The sequence below is a fragment of the Colossoma macropomum genome, unplaced genomic scaffold, assembly GCF_904425465.1.
Source record: "Colossoma macropomum unplaced genomic scaffold, Colossoma_macropomum, whole genome shotgun sequence".
Taxonomy (NCBI): Eukaryota; Metazoa; Chordata; class Actinopteri; order Characiformes; family Serrasalmidae; genus Colossoma; species Colossoma macropomum.
The window spans coordinates 17,360,047-17,377,584 of record NW_023494792.1 but is presented as its reverse complement, the minus strand read 5'-3'; the positions used below and the strand labels follow the sequence as shown (position 1 = coordinate 17,377,584).

General features: G+C 39.2%; 1 protein-coding gene across 2 annotated transcripts in view; it reads left to right on the top strand.

The window, feature by feature from the left end:
• The first annotated feature begins 3,053 nt into the window (after positions 1-3,053).
• Positions 3,054-17,538, top strand: part of LOC118811811 (PDZ domain-containing RING finger protein 4-like) — a 64,357-nt gene continuing 49,872 nt past the window's right edge. For both annotated transcript variants that reach the window (XM_036576308.1, XM_036576309.1), the window contains exon 1: positions 3,054-3,466. In XM_036576308.1, coding sequence (XP_036432201.1) covers positions 3,398-3,466 — 69 coding nt within the window. In that variant the 5' untranslated portion in view covers positions 3,054-3,397. The remainder of the gene's footprint in view (positions 3,467-17,538) is intronic.

Sequence of the window (17,538 nt, the reverse complement as noted above, 5' to 3'; positions counted from 1 at the left end):
TGTGTGTATAGATGTGTGTGTGTGTGTGTGTGTGTGTGTGTGTGTGAGTGTGTGTGTGAGTGTGTGGATCCTGACTCGGCCAATTTGTTAACAATTACAGCTCGTTACCATTCCTTCCCCACTTCTGGATTTGTACCCCACCGTGGCTCTATTGTGTTGTAATTATCTCAGTCAGAGAGATGTGTCTGCTATTATCAGTCCACCATGAACCTCCTCATCCCTGATTGCTGACTTGTTTCTGGAGATGCTGTTATGACGACACCTGCAATGTCTGCAGCGCATGTGTGGCATCCAGAATCTGCGTTTATTTGTGCTCTTATCACTTGTGTGCTGTAGATGTGGGTTCTAGAGAGCTGTACCTGGTGCAGTCTGAGATGGCCAAGATATGTTAAAGTAATTATCAGTCTCTGTAGCTATTTTCAAGACTCCATTGTGAAAATATCAGCGCTGTTTGGAGATAAAAATCTTTCGGGCGCTTTCTTGGTTCGCTTTATGTTTGCCTCAGCAAGTTTTCTGGCTGCTGCCGCTGTTATAGTGTGAGATACTGCTGCATATAAAACAACTGCTTTTCATGCTCATAATCATGAGTCTGTGGCTCAAGGCAGGTTGTGAAGGGTTGAAGATATAGCAGGTTGACCTAGTTTGTGCCTTTTTTTTTTTATTTTTATAAAGTGTATCCAATCAATTCTCTGCCATGATTTTTTTTCCCTCCCCTTATCTAACCATCTCATCCATCAAACAAAATAAGAATGCATACACCAGACTTGTTTTTCATCCCCTGAGGGCTTCTTCTGAATGAAGTCTTTCCAGCTCTGTGGTGTAAATAAAAACGATTTTATTGGGAAATAGGGTGAAATTTGCTGTTATTATTAGGGACACACTGATATGGGAAATGTGGGCTGATGCAATATCTGATGTTTTCCATGTACATATCTACTGATGCTCATATCAATACATAAATGTTTATTAAGTTGGGATTAGATCCATCTGGATTAGCTTTATGGAGAATTATAAAATATAATAGACACCTTACATGTACACAAAGCACTGGCATATTTATGAACAGTAAAGTATCACCCTATTACAATTGCATTATCATATTAATACATTAAATACATTGATTAATGAGTAAAGAGCATGTAATATAGTGGTTTGAAACTCACTCAGTGATAGTGCATGATCTCTTCATAAATAAATTAAAATCTATTTAGGGTATGAAAAGGATAATAAACACTAGAGTGGGGAGTCGATCCCGAGAACAATTGATTCCTCGATTCTAGGCAAAGCTGGACTCGATTCCTTACAGAGATGTTCAATATTCTGCTGTCACTGTCCACATAGACTGTCTAAAAAACACATCCTTCCTGCTCACACATTAGCAGTACAGCTGTATTTAACTTTATCTAAAGTGGAGATGTAAAATGAAGTGAAGTAAAACGCAACATTTGCAATGAAAAATTGGCTTACAATCAAACAGCATTGCCAAAGCCACAACATCTACCCACCTGAAAGAGTTGCCAGAGGAGAACCAGGTACTGTTTAGCCCCTATTGGTCAGCTAAGTTATTTTAGCTTGATTAGCTCTACAGATTTCCTTTCTAAGGTCAAATACAATTAATATTGTTCTCTTTATAGTTGCTAGGTGTCTTTCTCTCTGTTTTTATTCTGTGGATTTGACTCCAACGATTCCTGTCACTTGGAATCCGAGTCAACTCCAAAAATTTATTGAATCCAACAGCTCTTCTAAATACACAGCACGCCTACTTAGGAAATATCCAAATTACATTCATTTAATTATTGTTCAAAGTGTCTATAATAACCACCATATCATCGCTGTCTGAAGAAAAATAAATATCTCCAAAATGGTAACTTTACTGGAGTAGACAAAAACGTTCTTTACTTTGACTGTGAGTTTGACTGTAAACAATTTTGGGAGCATTTTTATTGATCCATTGTGAAAGTTACACACAGTGTAGAGGGCAGCTGGTGGGCTCAACTGATGTAGAAAAGTAAATAATGGAGATACTTTATTTATTGTTACTTCAGTTTTCTGAACTGAATTAAGGGAACAGTAATGAATGCACTATGTGTATCTTGTGAATACCATGTGCTTAGCTTTGTGTTTGTTCTCTGAAAAGAAGTAAGATGTATTTTAATGAATGCATGATCATGTCATGATGTTTACACTATTCATCACTGAGTTTGCTTTCATTGTATGTTCATTAATCATTAACAGATATATTTAATGAATGTTTCAGAATGATGATTGTGATTGTTATATAGAGTGTTGATGAATATAGAATGTGTGTAGATACTGTAAAGCATAGCCATTTATTTCTGTTGAAAATGCAGTCAATGCAGATATTTTGGCACAGTAGTGCAGCGTCACCTAAACGTCCTGCTCTTCCACAGTACGATTTTATTATCAAACATGGATTTAAAATGTCAGCCAAATGAAAATATCTGTTCAATGCTGATATTTTAAGTTTTCAGCAAATATCTGCTGATATCAGTGTTATTAGAGATGTTGCACTATTTTATTGGTATTGTGAAAAAAATTGTGATGAATTGCTTTTCTGAGCATATTGTGGATATCATCAGTATTTAAGAACACTGACCAACTGCATGTTTCATTACAAAGAGAGCATAACTAGTCCTGTTTAATTTAATTTAGTGCAGCATAATATATGAAAGGTTGAATAAAATTCATGGTGTTTTTGATATGTATATTTGATAAATATATATTGTGAAAATGTCTTTAAGTGTCACGGTATGCTATTTTTGCCATATCGCCCACCCCTTATTCTGATATTGGTGTTGGAGTTCCATTTGTATTTTATTGGATGGTTTTTGGTACAGAATCCTCCTTTCCTTCTGAAACCAACACAAAGGAAACCTCATTGTCTTTACTGTGGCTGATCCTTAATGAGCAAGAGACACTAGCTCCTCCCACTCGCTTAGCCACTCCCCCTTCCATACATATGCTCAGGCTCCCTCGTCATTATTCATGGTCCAGGCAGTGTGCGGAAGCTGCGAGAGAGAAGGGGGGAGTGTCTGTGTATTTGACCGGTGTGTGAGAGAGAGAGAGAGCGCATGTGAGTGTGTCAGGGAGTAGAGGGGGAGAGAAGTGGGACCCTGACATTGCTCCGGCTGGCGCTGCTGCTACTACTACTACTACTGCTGCGAATGCGCCACACACACCAGCACATGCGCTGCTGACTGGAGCTGTGTGTTCACACACACGCTCGTGTGTGTGTAAGTGTGTGAGCAGGAGGAGGATGCAGGGGTGTAAAGGAGAAGTGCTAAGGACAGACTGATGAGAGACTGGATGCTGACCCCCCGAGCGCTTCTGGGGAGAGAGAAAGAGAAAGTGGTCTGGCGTATCCGTGACGACGAGGATGGGCTGCAATCTGTGCTCCCTGCAGAAGAGAGAGGAACATTACAAACTGCTTTACGAGATATCGCAGGTAGGACGGGACGAGAAAGCTCCACAAAGCCACATGGGACTGGTGGGGGGGGGTGTAGACTGCAAGGTTGTGAGAGAGACTTCTTCCTTCAGTTTCAATTGTACTGTCAGGAAAAAGAACAAAAAGCTTGAAAAACAGCAATAGATGTGCCAGAGAAATGGTCTATGTGAGAAAGCAGCACAGAGAAACAAACAGAAAAATAGGAGAATGTGAGAGAGTCAGTGTGTGGATGTGTGCATCTTCCTTTAGAGAGGAAGTGTAATCATTCTTTCTTGCCAAGGAAAAGGTCCCTGGTGAGATAGCAGAGATGGTATCCAAACACCTGTGCTAAACCAACAGAGTGGAAGAGACCCAGTTCCTTTGACAGTTTGGGGTTAGAGTGTACATATGGATTGGAATAATTCTAATAAGAGTCTAGTATGATGTCTCTGTCAGTACAGAACCTCGTATCTCCAAAATGATAACTTTGGAGATGGGGAAAAAAACGTTACCAACTTTTAATGTAAGTTAATTTCCAAGATTTTATTCCAAGTCATTTTGGGTTCATTTGTTCACATGTTCACACAGTGTAAAGGATTTTACGTTAATTGATTTTTTCAGTGATGTCCTATTATTGCTGGACAGTACAGAAAATATAATTTCCTAAATGAACATTTAAATGTTTGCTGTGTCCAGTGTACTTTTCCAGATTAACATTTAAATAGCATTTGAGTCATACCAAATCACTGGTGCTGATGAAAAGGAAGTCACTAAAAACCAGAGAATAATTGTCCTGTGTTCTTGTTTTTTAGTGTTCTTTTTATGTTTTCTTTGATTAAGTGATGATTTCATTGTAGCTTCATGCTTTCATTCACCAGTGGAATCATTGCTATGTTGGCCTATAGTGTTAGCATTGTAGAGAAGTTTATAGTAAACATCATCTTGCTTTTGAGCTTAAACTGTTCTTTAACTTGTTCTGTTGGTACTGGGTGGTCTTTTTGCTTCTCTCCCACTTGTGGCCAGGGTGGTCTTATCAACTGATGAGCTCAACATTCTCAATCTTTCCCTTCACTGCACCAGTGCCTTTTGAAAAGTTAAGAAAGATTCTGTGTCACTCTTCATAGTAAAAAAGGAGCCCAAGGTTCTGCAAAGAAGCATAAATGACAGTTTTTCTGTCAGAAAGAAACCAATTTAACCATTCCAAGACCCATTTATGCATTCTTGCAGCTTATTCTCACTTAAAGTTCAGTTGGTGCAAGGTAATTTTCTTATATAGCTTCTATACTCTAGAACAGTATTGAAATATTACGAATGCAACTTTTTAAATTCAGATTAAAAACGTATTTGTTTCGTCATATGCTTAGGAGTACTGTGGCTCTTTTTCTCCTGTTCATGACTGTTATTTTCATTACTGTAGTGTTTTTAGCTTTCCAATGTTTTGCTTATATTCCTGTACAAAACTAGTCACAGAGTCTCTTTATATCAGAGATGTATCATTATTATTACAAAAATGGTTCTCTGACTTGTCATGGTTCTACCTCATGTTTCACTGTTGCCATTAAAGAACCTTAACCTTTTTAAGGGTTTAGGAAGCCAAAAGTGTTTCTTCTGTGGCATCACTCTGGGAACCTTTTGTGGCACCTTTAATTCTAACAGTGTGCTTAGACTCACACGCACACCCTCAAACGGATTAGCCTCAACTGCTTTCTCGATGGTAGAGTCACAGTCTCATTAGCGCTTTTATGAAACAATCCTCAGCTTTAATTAGATGTGAAATATCTTGCTTCATGCACAACAGGCAGATCAGCTTGCCTTCATTGTCCAGTGGCTTTGGGTCTGAGTTAAGGGTCTTGGGGAGAACTGAGCATTGTTTGAGAGATATAAGTTACTGATCCCTGTGAAGAGATCACGTCTTCTTGTAGCTCTTAGGTTTCCAAGTTAACGTTTGAACAGCATTTCATTTCAGCAATATTACAGACAGCGATAGGCTCTATGAGAGCTTTTATAGACCGGCTGTGGCCAGAGCTGGAGCTGGAATGGACTATAGGGTAGTGCTAGGCAGTACTGATAAAATTCAAAATCATGACATTTTATGGTGTCAGATGATATTTTAGTCTGCAATAATGAAGTTAATGAATCTTAGTGCTGCCCAAAGAATGACTTACAGACCTGGCATAGCTTGTTTGGATGAGATTGTATTGTTCAGTGCTGCTTAATTTGAAGTTACACCAAGAGAAACTTTCAACAGTATTGTAAATGTTAACCAGATTTAAGAAAGAAAACTTAATATTTATTGAGTTCGTATCTTGAACTGTTATTTGCTTCACATAGTAAATGACAAACATTGCAGTTATCGGTTCTTGTTATCTATCATTACTGCAAAATGTCTCTCAGTATTTCAGTACTGCTCAGTACCCCTGTGTGATATCTATATCACTGTAGCAGTATAGATGACACATCGCCACCCATCATGGCTAGAATTTGAAGCAGCTTGATTTTCAGTGAATCTAGATACACCACAGTTAACACATTTGCTTCTTTGAATGGTGAAATATTTGCTTTCTCTTATGTTTCCTTTTGTGCAGACATTCTCATTAGTTACCAGCAGCAGAGCGTTTGAGGGTTTTTCTCTGTGCGCTAAACTCAGACTACAAAGCGCTGCTGCTCAGTGAGCTGAGTTTTCTGGTTGCCAGGGGCAGCATGTTGTGTACAGTCCTGCATGCAGTGCTGGTGCAGAAGGTGTGTGTCGACCTAGTAATGTTAGATAAGACGACTTATGATCCTACACTTGCTGCCGTCCTTCATCCTCTGCAGGAGAGCACTGCCACATCAGCAGCTTCCATCCTGTCACCACCAGGAGAGAGAGAGAGAGAGAGAGGGGTTCACACAGCACTGGGGGAATGTGATGAAGGGTATTAACTCCTTAAATGTCCAAGACCCACCAGCAGGCCCAAAGTTTTATTTCACCCTTCTATAACCTAAAATAACTCTGTGCCAGTTAGCATTGCAGTCCATGTGATTGCTGAAGAATAAACCTGGCAATTCAAAAGGTTAACCTGACCTTACATTGGCAAAATCCTGTTTAACTTGTAGCTTTGTTTATAGTTGAGGGATTCCCAAGATGAATGAATTATCATTATTAAGTTCCGTCAAGTCTGTTCTGACTCCTGTTTTTTTATGGATAGTGTTCCTTTAGAATGTCTTGTCTTCTTTTTGGGTCTTTTAGAATTCTTAATGACTTATTCATGGTATCTCTGATCGTGTCCATCTGTCTTGTTGCTGGTTTTTCATCTTGCTCTCTTACCTTCAACTTCAACTTTTCCAAGCATATAGATGTTTTCCAGTGAGTTGGTTCTTTTCATATGTCCAACATAAAAGAGCTTCAGTTCGGTTATATGGGCTTTGAGTGAGAAGTGTGGCTTGATTTTGGTCATGAATCGGTTTTGTTTCCCGTCCAAGATGCTCTCAGAAGTCTTCAACGCCAAAAGTGTCAGTGTTTTTCCTGTCTTGCTTGTTTATTGTTCAGCTTTCTCATCCATAAAAAACCACAGAAAAGACCATAGTCTGGACCATTCTGACCTTTGTTTGCAGAGTTACGTCATTACATTCAAAGATCTTTTCAAGCTTCTTCGTCCTGGTTCTGCTGAGTGCTCATCTGTGACGTATTTCTTGACTGCTGGATCCTTTCCTGTTAATAATCTGTCCAAGAAGGCAAAAGCTGTCCACCACTGCTATATTTCAACATCACTGGTAAAGTTAGCGGTCTTGGTCAGTAGTAAACTTTTATAGTAGTAAAATACTTTTTAAAGTAGTAAAATATTGAGCTGAAGTCCTATCTTTTTCTGTTCTTTAACTTGTGTTGTGAAGAACTTCAGATCTTCAAGATTTTCTACTATGAACAAAATAAATATCATTTGAAATAAATATCTAGAGTATTGTTTCTCATTAGGTTGAATGGGACTTGCATGTCCAGCTTAGCCAAAGTAGCTTTGCATTTGTAGGATCAGCTATAGAAAAAAGCAGTAGCATTGTCTACCAGCATAAAAATTACCAGTAATATAGAATGAACTCTTAGTTGACTTCAGCTCATGGCTCCCGGTGGACCATGTTCTGGCAGAATGCCTCCATTCTACTGTGTTTAAACAAATACACAGTTTAGTTCCTGTCCGGTTGAGGTGACTGGCCATATGGCCACCTGTAGGGTCAGTATAAACTCAGGGTCAGGAGGAAGTGAATAATTGGCTGGCATTCATGGAGCACAAGCACTCCATACTGAAACTGTGTCTGTAGGTCTGATGCTGGAGCAGAGATGCTGACAGAGCTTCCAACTTTCTGACCGATTCTACTTCTCTCCTGGAAGCCGACCTTTTGTTCCTTTTGCCTCTTCTACAACTCATCATAGAGTTCCCCTGTCAGTTTAGGAGTTTAGATGTGAATACAAGGCTGGTCTGAGATCAGCACTATACGATACTGGACAGATCAGCACTGGACAGCGTCTTGTATTTCTGTCTTTCTGGCTGCTCACTTTTGTGCCTCCTTCATCTTCTGCACAGACACAACCAGCATCACCTGAACCATCAGCCTGTTTACAGCCCTGCTGCCACATACACGTCTCTGTCTTTCTCTTTCATTATTTCTCTCTCTCGCTTTCTGTCTCACTCTCACTCTCGGCCCATCTGAATTGCACATTTTATTACTTGATATACCAATTTCACTTGTGTATGCGTGTGTGTGTGTGTACGCAATAAAATGTGGGTGCCTCTGTTCAAATTACGTTTTGTTGATTTTGTAAGTGAAAATAAGTTGCATGTCCTCTACAGAGAACAAACTTCTGCGATTTGTAATGTACAGTTACTGTTTATTTGCTGAATTTAACAAATTGGTGGACAAAACAAAACATGTGGCCTGTGCAAAAGCAAAATATAAGTAATATATAACAGGAAGATTAACAAAAACAAAGCGAGAAACAATGCGACCAGGAGTTTCAATGGCTTTTCAAGGACTGTGTTCCTTCGTTCCCTCTCTCTTTTCTTTCAGCTTGTCATGCACAGAAAGCTGCCAGTGTAGAGCACATGTGAATGTCGCACAGCATCTGGGAGGAGTTTAAGCTCACTGGTGTGTGTCTTTTTGAGCTAATTAGCAGGACTGCAGATGCTGGGATGAGGAGCTGATACACACTGCTGAGCATGCTATGATAGGCTGCTGAGATGTTTATACATTGTGCACATTCTCTTACTGTTCTGTGCAGGTTTTTGCATTAGCTAGACCTGTCACTGTTCACTGTTATTGTCCTTATAGTTTAAAGGAAGAGTTTTATAGGGAGACTGCTTTAGGTTCAATTCAAACACAATGTTGTATAATGTCAGAAAAAAGTGTTAGAGAGTGCCCCCTCCAGGACAGCTGTGTACAGTGTCATAGGCTAGATTGATGAGCTTGGATGGTTATGGTATGGAATAGAGCAGTGTGTGTGTGTGTGTGTGTGTGTACACTACTGTGCTAAGTCAGAGACCACCCTTCATTTAGTAAAATTCCAGACAAACCAGCCATTGAATGAGTTTTCAGGAGATGTTTCTGAGGAGATTGGGTATAAGATAATCCACTTGCATAAAGAACGAAAAAGTCAAAGAGAAATAAGAGAAAACCTGGAGTTTTCAAAACTGGAGCTCATTAATTGTTGAGATGAAGCTCCACTCTTGTTTCAGATCTGAAAAATCCACAGGTGTTTCTGTCCATCCTTCAGCTGTGAGAGGACAGCTCAACACTGAGTCTGAAAGGACGTGTAGCTGTCAAGAAACTGTTACTGAGAAAAGGAAACGGACAAAAAAAAAATTGTAGATCAAATGAAGCTGCTGGTCAGTAGACTGACCACCCCAGAGTCCAGACCTCAACATCACTGAATGTGCTTGGGATTATTTGGATTGTGCAGAGCAGAAAATGCAATTCAGGACTGAACATTGGTTTAGGTAGTGTGGGAAAATATCTCTGCAGTTTTCTTTGAAAATGAGCAAATGGTAAGAATAACAAACAAGAATCGTAGCTGTAATAAAGGCAAAGTGTGGACACATTAGGAACTGAAAATTTGTATATTAAATATGTTTATGTTTTCAGTTTTTTTGCATAATGCTGAAAAATGAGCAATTTGTACTTAATGGTTGTTTTGACTGGAAATTAAATAAGTGCAGGATGGACTTACACAGTATTGTGTGTGTTTGTGTGTGCTGGTGTTTATGCTTGGTCTAGTATGTGGTCATGGACAGGTCTGAACGCATATGTTTGACAAATGGTTTTCATCACTTCTGGGGAATTTTCTGCTTGGGTCACCCCCGCTGCGTGTACGTGTATGTCTCTGCGTGTGTGTGTGTGTGCGCACGCACACGTGTGTGAAGAATGGCCTGAGGCCTCTGCACCCTTCTTGGTCGTGGTCACCCCTCTTGGCGCTCTGGTGCTATCTCCTGCCTCTGCGCTACAAATGTTCTCATCCATCTTCTTGTCCCATTACATTTTTCTGAGTGATGGTCCTCAGCCATTAAAATTGATAGCAGGAGAACAAAGGAGAAGAAAAAGAAGAATGTGTCACTTGATTGATCTCATGTCCACAGTCTGGAGATTACAGCAAAGTATTATATGTAATATAGAGAGAGATACGTGCATTGGAAAGGAGAGGGTGTTTTGCAGTAATACCTGCAGTTCTCACATTGGAAGTCCTCTTCAAATCTCACTCCGTTTTCTCTCCTCCACTTAATTTTAAACACCATCAGTTGCCATGTTTGCTGAGGGGGGGTTCATGTTACCTTGCATTTGTAAGACTTGAGTGGTATAGTCCACCATTACATCTTTTAAATGGATCACATAAATGGGCTATATTATGTCGTTATTGTGGACATCAGTACTTTAAGAGCCCATATTCTCAGTTTTTCTTATTTTATTTTTTTCCCTGAGGTGCAGTTATGATGTTAGTGTGGATTTATTTGTCAAAAAACAACTCGTTTTTCCATGACCGTTCTCCACACTCTAGTATATTGGCCCTTCAAAAATACTGCATGTTTCATTACAAGTATAATATGTGCTGTTTAATTGGATTTAGTGCAGCACAGTATATGAAACATTAAATAAAACCATTGAACTTATAGTTTTTGATAATGTTTTTTGTTTCAGTACTGGTTCTTTTTCGTTTGTTCCAACATATCAGCCCTCAAAACTAAATATCATTATAGATATCATGTATAGAGAAAATGTCTTCAGGTATTTTTAAGTGTGTTTTAGACAGGTAAGCAGGCCTGTTTGTTGTGCTGAAAATGTCCTTGTCAGTACAAATATAGCTTGTCTAATAGATTTGAAAAGCTGCTGATTTGTATTAGACCTGCATACAGTCTATTTAAAAGAAATTAACTTTAAATTAGTATTTTTATTATTTTGCTGTAACTAGTTTGGAAACCTTATGTTATAGAGATTGTTAGACAGTTTAACTGTTTGGTGGAGGCTCATAATATAAAAAACAGTGGTTATTATTGCTATTATTATTGCCCTAAGGACCTATAAGAAACGTAAGGGAATACTTTCTCAATTCTTTCAGATTTTTCATATTTACACATTTACACTACCATTAAGGGATTGAAACTAGCAAAGGACAAGAGGGGGAAAAGGCAGTAATATTTGGTAGTCTGCTGTCCCTCTGTACCTCAAGCAGCTCATCCACTGCAGTGGGTTATGTAATCAGGATTTCACTTTTAATATAGTCAGTGTGCAGTTCAGCCTGCCTCTCCACTGAACACTATTTGCAGTAGCTTATATGATGCATCAGATGTCTTCCAGCTTTACAGAACTTCATTCTAGTCCCAGTCATTCCTGTGTTTAAAAGTGTTCCAGCACACTCCATTTAAATAAAAAACTAATTGTCAGGCCTTTCATGAGTAATGAGTTGAATCAGGTGTTGGAGGAGAGAAAATCCAAACGTGTAGTGCAGTAAAGACTTCAGGGGTGGGTTTGGGAACTACTGTGCTGGTATGTATACCTCTCTGAGAGAGAGAGAGTGAGAGAGTGAGAAAGTGAGAGAGTGAGAGAGAGAGAGAGAGAGAGAATATGTAGAATTGGCTTTAATTGCCTCGTTCTGAAAGAGACACATCTCTTCTCTTGCTAGTAAGAGGATTAGCAGAGGTCAGTTTCTCCAGCAGTAGAGTGTTTTTGTTCCAGTAAAGGCTGAGCTGCTCCATTACCCCTGTATTGTTCAGCATAATAGCAGAGTTTTGGGCGAGACTGAAAGTGGTTGGCACATGGTAGTGCATATTCTGTGCAGTAACTACAAATCTTACAGTATTTTCTTGTTGATTGTATTTATTTATGCTTTGAAATGTTACATGTCAACTTTAAGGGTGTAAGTTATCCCTTACACCCTTGTAGAACACAGTTCAGTTCCTCACTCACGTAACTACATAGCTTATACAACCGTTTTGTGGTAGTTACAGAATAGTTCATAATAGTTATTGAATAATAATAAAGCTTGGGTAAAGTGTATAGTCTCTTGTTCATATACTGTACACTTCAGCCTTTGTTTAGTACCGGTAGGGTGTGTTAATCAGGAATACAGACTTCAGGTTGTGTGCATTATTGACCAGATATGAACTCACTGAGCTTTGTCAGTGAAGTCCTCCAAATCTCATTGTTAAGGATTTAAGCAAAAGCTGATGAATTGACCTTTAGCGCTATCACCTATTCCTTATCCCTGTAAGAGCATGGCTAACCTTTAGAGCTATGTATCAAATTCACAACCAATCATTCTGACCCTGCAGAGAGGAGGAAAGGCTCCTTAGACTTTTCCTTTAATGTTTTCCACTTTCATCTCATTATATTTTACTATCATCTCATCTCATTATACCACATAATGTTATAGACAGACAGATAGCTTTATTAAAAGAATGGGTCAATGAAGAAATCAAATGTATACAATTTTCCACTTTCCCCAGTCAATCAGCCAAGACATAATTGGAGTCCAGTTTTGCTTCTTTTGTTTAGAAAAGAAATAGTCACCTAAATGACTGTTGTCTAAAATTGCTGCCACCAGCGTTCAGCTATGCAGTGAAGTTTTTCATTTTCATAGCTCACAGTAAGTCATACAAACTAGTCATACTAAACTGCATCACCAAGTCTGCACAACTTTAATGAAGGCCAGGGTGTGGGTTGAGCTGGTTGAGAGAGATTTTGGGGATGTATTTACAGAAATGATTTGGGTAACTCTTGGCTTCTGATGTTTGTCAGCAACATTAGCCTCGTAGCTCTTGTGATAAACTGAAGGAGCAAAATTTGGACTCCAAACATGTCTTGGCTGATCAACTACATCTGGCATAATTGTGTAAATTAGATTTTTTGCCAAACCATTCTCTTATGTGACTGCCAATTGAACATGATGGATACAAGAAAGACAAAGTATAACATGGCCAACCATAACAAACATTCATCTGAACAACTGTTCATTAAGAAGCTTCACTGAAGTAGGAGCAAAAGACATTCTTAGTCTCTGGAATCAACATCTGCAATTTGGAGTCACTCACTCTGTGAACTCTGAAGACCACTAAAAACATTGTGCAATGGATGGGTTTCCAAAAGGACAGTCTTTAGTCTTTGTTCTTTTCTCCGGTGTTTCTAGAAATCTAGAATGTAGAGTTAGGTCAGTATCATCATCTGCTCTATTTGCCAGTTTATTAATCCTAGAGTGAATAGGTGTAATTGCATGAGTTATGAAGACAGACAAAATGCTGAAGTGTTGTGTGAACAGAAGAGTGCTGTGTTAGTCAAGGTCTTGGTTATATGAACGTCAGTATTGGCAGGTTTGTTAGCATTTGTCAAAGTGAGCTAAACTATTGATCTTGTATCCTCATACAGTTGTCAATCACGGCAAAACCACTGTTGAGTGGTGGCTGTAGAGAGAGATGTTTTTCTGCGCTGGCTGTCAGAAGCTGACGGTCAAAGGGCGAGTCAGCCTCCATGGCATTACTCACAATGTTGCCGTATTGTTTGTCTCCTCTTCAGAGGGCAATAAATGAAACATTGCACCATATTTCCTCTATTTCACTGGCACAGACACATTATTAAATTCAGTGGCAAGAAGCTGTAGCAACCCCTCCACATAAATGACACTTTATGCATTTCAAAGCAGCAATCTCCCTCCTTTATGGCTGGGCGTAAATCGGACTGAAGGGATTGTTTGTAGCGTAATGAAATGCCTGGCTCTGTGTGTGTGTGTGTGTGTGTTAGGGTGACAACATCTTCAACAGCTTGGGCCGCAGGCTTTGAACAGTGAATAAAACTGAAAGAATACAGCGTAGTCTGATGAAATCACATACAAGGGCTGGCCAGCCGTCTGGCACTGGGCAGGAGCCGACAGCCGCTTGATTATCCTTGTTTAGCCTGTTAAGAGGACACATGTCCTCTGCTCCAATTAAAGCATTGTGCCAGAGAGGTGAGGGGAACGACTGTTAGAAACCTTTGAATGCTATAATGATGGGTTATCTACAGGGATGATGGCTTAGTGGGGTGTAGGTTGGTTTGACTCATGGACCCAGGTCTGTGCTTGCTTTCGTGAAGCATTTTTGAACCCAGTATGGGTCCCAGAGATGGACTGCTGCTAAATGGTTTGGCTCTGTTTGCTTTTCCACATGCAGCCTCAGTGTCTGTAATCATTTAATTGGCCATGAGCTGTTGCTTAGCAGTAGGTCTCAGCTGAAGAGGGTGCTTTTGCATTTAAAGTTCATAGGACTGTCTGTTTTTGTCCTTCATGTTTTGCCACTTTAACTATTTGCATTTTATATTCAAGCTGATGCACCAAAGTTTAACCTCTTAAACTGCAGGGATATTATTCAGTTACCAGTCTTAAGACTTGTTTTTCAGTAGCCATGAATTCCAGACAACGTAATATTGCCTGGATTTGTACAGCCACTGCTGTAGAAACAGCTCTGTACAGTATGTAACAGATCACAGCCACTAAAGACCTGTTTAAAATAAGAGATGGAAATTTAAACAACTTGCAGGTACCTCTGGTTTGGAAATCAATAACCATAAGCAAAGGCATTGGATGTCTTTGGTCAGTCAAATTAAATCCAGGGTAACAAAATAGTTAATGCATGAAGCTTAAACTCATATGCACAGAAGTTTGAACAAGTGCAATGTAAATATGAGACAGATTAATGTCTCATGAGTTGACACTCACAGTGTACTCTGTGGAGCAATATGGCCAAAAATGTTGTATTTAGCTGTGCTGAAGATGATATGATGGAAAGAATTTAGATCTGACATGAAATTAAAAACACTGCTCTGTTAATTTCTCTGTTTGCATTCTGAATAGCTGCCGTTGAGAAGCATTTGGTTTGCTTTTGAGAATTGCTGCAACATTACGTTTCTAAATAAGGGACCAACAGGGCTTTTACAAAAAAGAAAATCAGTAGCTCATTTAGCAGTAGATGGGGGTATACATTCATAATTGTGTTTTTAAATTCAACAACAATAGTTTAATAGAGTGTTAAACTATTTTCATTACACTGGCAAGTCTCTGAAAGTTCGAATTTATTCTCTTTAATATCTATTTTATATCTGATTAGCTTGTCAAGCTAGCAAAGTAATGTCCTGACTGACATTACTGAAGCTGAAACCACTCATTACAAGGTTAGGGATGGGCTCTCAGTGGCTGTAGAGGCTGGACTTTTTGTTGATTTCATCTGTCTTCAGAGTATATCTGATTAGAAGGGATTGGAGCCGTTGGACCCAATCAGATACCATTCTATTCAATTCCAAAATTAAAAGTTCCTGTGATGAGAAAATGGTAAACAACACCTTGCATATTTCCAGCAATATTTCTAACCAGCCCCCTTTAAGACAAAGAAAAGACCTTTACTGCATTGACCTTTGACGTGCCTGTGGAAGCAAGCCAGCAGGGTAGGTGGGCTCATTTAGGCTCAGACACCTTCCATTTTTTTACTGGTCTCAAAATTAAATCTGAGATCAGCACTGCAGCTTAGAGTCAGTGATGGTCTGGTTTGTTTATTTTTGCACAGGCAGGGCTTGTGTGTGAGGTTTTATTGAAGTGAACTGACCCCTCACAAGTACAGGCCAAATGCACAATCATGCTCTTTATATTCCCCACCTAAAGAGAAAAATAGGCGCTCAAGGTAACAGAGCAACGGGATAATTCAAAGCCTGCTGTTCTGTGTCAGACTTACAGTTTTACTGCCTTTTTTATTTGTGAATCTCTCTTTGGGAAAGTGTTAGACTGGTCTTCTCTCTTATCTACTCCATTTGTTAATAACTGAGCGTCCTCTATCCTTCTCCAACTTATCTCCACCTCAATATCTGCTCTGACATTTAGAGAAATATGGAGGTGTCAGAATGGAGGTGTTCATTTGATCTGTTATCAATAAGGAGGATTGCATGAGTCACCTGCCTCTTTCGGTAAGGCGTGCTGCTGGTGGGGGGATTGAGCACTCACAGAAAATCTGGCTTTGGGGCAACACAGAGACCCCCCACTGAGAGGCCAGTTCTGCATGTCAGTCTGCTGGTCAGTGGCCACTCTCTGCAGCCCACCTGATAAGGCTGAGTGTGGCAGAGGGGCTGATGGGAAGGCAGAGGGGCTGATGAGTGGCTGACACACCTCTGAGGTTTCTCATCTCGCCTGGGCGAGCGCAGACAGGAGATGATAAGCAGCAAGACAAAAGCGCAGCGCCGTCCATTTACGTTCATAGCCTGAAAAGCATCACTATACAAAAGAGTCTAGACATGAGGGACTGTTATTAGCCAAATGTGCTCTTCTATATTTGTGCGTATATAAGAGAGAGCTCTGATATCACAAGGAGGTGTGGAAGTTGCCTTTGTTTTGTTCATGTTTTAAATGTAAGATGAAGTTTGTGGAGAGTTTTTGTACAATTAATAATTTTTATATTGAAATCGCAGTTTGAAAGAAAAGTTGAATTTTCAAGTTACAAAACCTGCAATTTTAATTATGTATTATATTATTCAACATTGGCTTAAAGCAGCGCTTTGTAAGTTTTGGAGATTTGAAAACCTTTCTGGTGGAAATAAGAAATAAGACTGTGCGGAAGGACAATTTGTAATGTCAGTTGTGCTTCGGAATTCTTGCCCGAGCGGAGGAATCTGATGATTGAAGGTGCGTTGAAGGAGTATTCAAAGAGAACTCAGTCAAAAAAAGGATAGGGACATAAACATCGGGACGGATCTTCTTCTTGACTGTGTTTGTGACGTTAATGTGTAAAGACGGGTGACGTCGTCTGAAAAACTGCAATATCCAGCATGACACGGCTAACTTTTAAATAATTATTTCAGACTTTACAGGGCAACTTGCAGCACACGTCATGTTTTAGCATGTTTTTTTCCTCTTGATTCAGTAATGCTATTTCTTTTAATTTTAAGCAGAAAATCTTACCCAAGGTGGAGTTATCTTGCTGACAATCTCACACTACAGGTCTTGTGAACATAGTGAAATTGTAAAAATCAAACATCTCTGAAAATATATCAGAAGGCTTATGATCAATGTGGGGCTTGATCAGATAACTAAAGCTTGACTCAATTCCTCTCTCATACCACCAGGTTGAACATTTACTTCCAATTCTGAAAATGTGTCAAAAGGGGCTAATCAAACTTTAAAATCAAGAAGAAAATTATGCAGTGTAGATGCAGTTTTAGTGCAGTATGTGAAACACTGAATAAAAATCATTATGTTCATAGTTTGTTTGGCAGTACTAGCTTTAAGTCTGTTCCAACTTAATATGTTATGTCGTGGCACATTGTGTTTCGTGAAAATATTGTACTGTGATGTTACTCTTTTTTTTACCACCCCTACTGTTGTATTGTCACTAATGTAACAAAATCATATCTTTACAAAATGGAAAGTTTGGAGAAGAAGTAAAAAATGTTCTAATATTATTTTTGTAACAAGATTTTATTCTGGGTAGTTCTGGACAATTTGTTGGACCAGTCGTGATGAGATTCACACAATGCAAAAAGCAGCTGTTATTTTTAAATGATGTAAAAAAAAACCCAAAAAAAACCCAAAAATGAATGAATGAATTACTTTAAAGTTTGTGTATTGTGTC